General features: G+C 42.0%; 1 protein-coding gene across 17 annotated transcripts in view; it reads left to right on the top strand.

Moving 5' to 3' along the window:
• Window positions 1-2,047, top strand: part of celf2 (cugbp, Elav-like family member 2) — a 177,863-nt gene extending 175,816 nt beyond the window's left edge. For all 17 annotated transcript variants that reach the window (XM_016458478.1, XM_016458485.1, XM_016458476.1 and 14 more), the window contains 2 exons: window positions 1,392-1,535; window positions 1,852-2,047. In XM_016458478.1, coding sequence (XP_016313964.1) covers window positions 1,392-1,535; window positions 1,852-1,979 — 272 coding nt within the window. In that variant the 3' untranslated portion in view covers window positions 1,980-2,047. The remainder of the gene's footprint in view (window positions 1-1,391; window positions 1,536-1,851) is intronic.
• Window positions 2,048-3,529: the final 1,482 nt, after the last annotated feature.

A 3,529-nucleotide genomic window follows, 5' to 3' on the forward strand; every position in this document is an offset into this window, starting at 1 on the left:
TTTCTGGTCCCTGGACGGGATGCGGAGGTTCTAGGTGACTTACCCCAGCAGGTAGCTGACACCATCACTTCGGCGCGAGCACTGTCTACGAGACACGCTTACGCCTTGAAGTGGAACCTGTTCGTCAAGTGGTGGTCTTCTCGCCGATCAGGGTCGTGCTTTCCTTTTTGCAGCAGGGGTTGGAGTGAAGGCTGTCTCCCTCCACCCTTAAAGTCTATGCCACTGCGATTGCTGCTCACCATGACACCGTGGTGGGGAAGTCGGTAGGGAAGCATCATCGGGTTCCTTAGGGGGGCGAGAAGGTTAAATCCTTGACGTGACGTCGAGAGTGACCGACTGAAAGGGAACGTCTCTGTTACATATGGTAACCCTCGTTCCCTGAAGGAGGGAACGGAGACATCACGTCCCGTCGCCTCAGGGTCGTGCTTTCCTTTTTGCAGCAGGGGTTGGAGCGAAGGCTGTCTCCCTCCACCCTTAAAGTCTATGCCACTGCGATTGCTGCTCACCATGACACCGTGGTGGGGAAGTCGGTAGGGAAGCATCATCGGGTTCCTTAGGGGGGCGAGAAGGTTAAATCCTTGACGTGACGTCGAGAGTGACCGACTGAAAGGGAACGTCTCTGTTACGTATGTAACCCTCGTTCCCTGAAGGAGGGAACGGAGATGTCACGTCCCGTTGCCACGGCTGCTGTACCACCGCTAAGCGGCCGGGTCACCGGTTCGGCTCCTCAGCGAAAACTTGGTATGCGTTGCATTGGCTGCCTTTTTATGCTCACGCTGTGATCAGCGGCAGCTGGATGCAATTATCGCATTCCAATGACCATTGGTTCGTTTAGTTTACACTCGAAGTAGATAGGTCTCTCGAAGCGAGATCCCAATTCGTCGGTCACCGACGTGACGTCGAGAGTGACCGACTGAAAGGTTACACTCTAAGTAGATTGGTCTCTCGAAGCGAGATCCCAATTTGTCGGTCACTGACGTGACGTCTCCGTTCCCTCCTTCAGGGAACGAGGGTTACATACGTAACCGAGACGTTCTCTGTTCTTTTTCTGTTATTTCGACTTTTCTTTATATTTATAAAAAAATAAATGACATTCTAACACTAGTGTTCTCTATTCCTTTTCTATCCTGTCTACTTGTTTTCTTTTCATTTATTATAAAAAAAATAAAATAATAATAATAATAAAAATAAGAAAAGCTTGCCACATGTACTGTGTTAGACTAACCGAGACTTGTCACAGCACTTACATATTATTGCTCTTTTGTTGGTTTTGATTGCTTCTATTGTCCTCATTTGTAAGTCACTTCGGATAAAAGCATCTGCTGAAAGACTAAATGCCAATGTAACTTCACTAAACGTGGACACGTGTACATTTTGTGTGTGTGGAACAGGACCTGAAGGAGCCAACCTGTTCATCTACCACCTGCCACAGGAGTTTGGGGACCAGGACATCCTACAGATGTTCATGCCTTTCGGAAACGTGGTGTCTGCCAAAGTCTTTATCGACAAACAGACCAATCTGAGCAAGTGCTTCGGTATGAACTGACATACAAACACTCCTGGGAAAGACAAGACAGAATATACCAGTAACAGTTATTTGCTTATGGCTTACAGCATTTAATTTGACATTAAACTAGTCATTAGACTACAACAATTGTTGCTTTGCAAAACTGAAATAAAATTTTGTTCACGCTTAGTCTGTAATGCTATGTTTCTAAATACAGTTTTATGCTGTATTTCATACTGTCATTTAGTTTTTGCATTTTGTGTTTTACCGCCAAATATGACTTGATTACAGTCAAAAGACATTGTGCTCTTTCTATATCCCTTTCTCCTTTTCCTCTATCGTAGGTTTCGTCAGTTATGACAATCCTGTGTCAGCGCAGGCCGCCATTCAGGCGATGAACGGGTTTCAAATCGGCATGAAGCGTCTCAAAGTCCAGCTCAAGCGCTCGAAGAACGACAGCAAACCGTACTGATCTTAGCACTAGGGCCTCTCTCATGTTACACTGCTAGGGTAAGTCCCCACTGCTGCCACGGTTACCAAACTGGGGGGAGGGGGTGCGCCACTGTCCCATAACCTTCTTTTCAGCTTTTTTTAATTAATAACAGTATTATTTTGTCTCTTTTTTTTCCACATGATCGCTTCCATTTCCGCCATTTTTTTGTATGACTTGCGATGGATGAACAGCTATTATTGGTCAAATTTTTTTTTTTCGTTTGAGTCATGTGTAAACTATTTGATTTTTTTTAAAGTAAATATTTATACAATGGCTATTTCATTCTATGATGATAGCAACAGCAGAAAGAAACGATGTATGAAGTATTATTTTTTTCTCTTTGTGAACCTGAGGCTTGTAAGGACAAGTAGAGAAGGTTCCAATATGATTAAAGCACCAATATGCACATTAACCTTTGCCCTTTGGCCTCTGGTGTCGGTTCAGGGCTTTGCTGCTCCTTCGAACCCTTGGCCCACTGGCACTAGAGAGGAAAGGGTTAAACCCGCTGTGGCCTCTCTGTAGTCAACGGCAACAACTGCCTAAACAGCTTCCTCAACAAATACTTGCCGTCAAATGTTCAGTGATTTTTTTTTTCTTTTCTTTTTTCAGTAATTTTTTGTCAGTAAGGGTTTTTTGTTATTGTTGTTTGTTTTTTTTGTTTGTTTGTTATTTAGGGAAAAAAATAAGTCCGAATTTTATGCGTCAAATGATTGTGGTCTTTGTCCAACAGAATTTGTGTAGAGCATTAAAAAAGATTTTGATCTGTCGATGGTTAAAAAGAATAAAGCATTTTTGCCTAGCATGTCTACGTGGCGTACAAAAAAAACCCCGTCTCATCGTCCCGTCATTGTTTCTGATGTCTTTCTGAGTTCTCCTGCTCATAATCTGGTCTCCTTTTACTGATCTTTGTACTTTGATCTTAGCCTGATCTTTTTGGAAAATTTTTCGCATGTGACCTCATTTTGAGCTTTTTTTGTTTTGTTTGTTTGTTTAGATTAACTGGTGAGGGAGGGAGCGAGGGAGGGAAGGTAGGGAGGAACGATGAAAAAAAAACAAAACAATAATAATAATAATGTGAAAACGCTGCATTCACACTCTAGAGACAGAGTATATTTACTAACATAACCAGAGCATCATTTTAAGAAAACAAAGAAAAATAAAAAGAAAAAAAAATCCTGTGGCAAAATATTTGCGTTTGACTTTTTTGTTTCTTTTTTATTTGTCAGATTGTTTTTGTTTCTCTCTCTCTCTCTTTATGTTGTTGTTTTTTGTTTTTCATTCATTTAAAGTAAACTTGAACGTTCAATACAGGGATTGGCGTTGGGACTTACTGTCGGCAACACTCTTAATTTGAGGCCTGCCGTAAGAAACCCACGCTGGTTTCTAAACGAATAGACTACTTCCACGCAGTTTTAATAAAAAAAAAAAAAAAGCTGTCTGATCGATATTAGAATCTCTCAGAGCTTGCTCGTGGTTTTTACATTTTTCAGGCAGTGTAAAGTTTTTTGATAAGGCCATTTTAAGTGGCT

This window comes from Sinocyclocheilus anshuiensis, unplaced genomic scaffold, assembly GCF_001515605.1.
Source record: "Sinocyclocheilus anshuiensis isolate Anshui unplaced genomic scaffold, SAMN03320099.WGS_v1.1 scaffold719, whole genome shotgun sequence".
Taxonomy (NCBI): Eukaryota; Metazoa; Chordata; class Actinopteri; order Cypriniformes; family Cyprinidae; genus Sinocyclocheilus; species Sinocyclocheilus anshuiensis.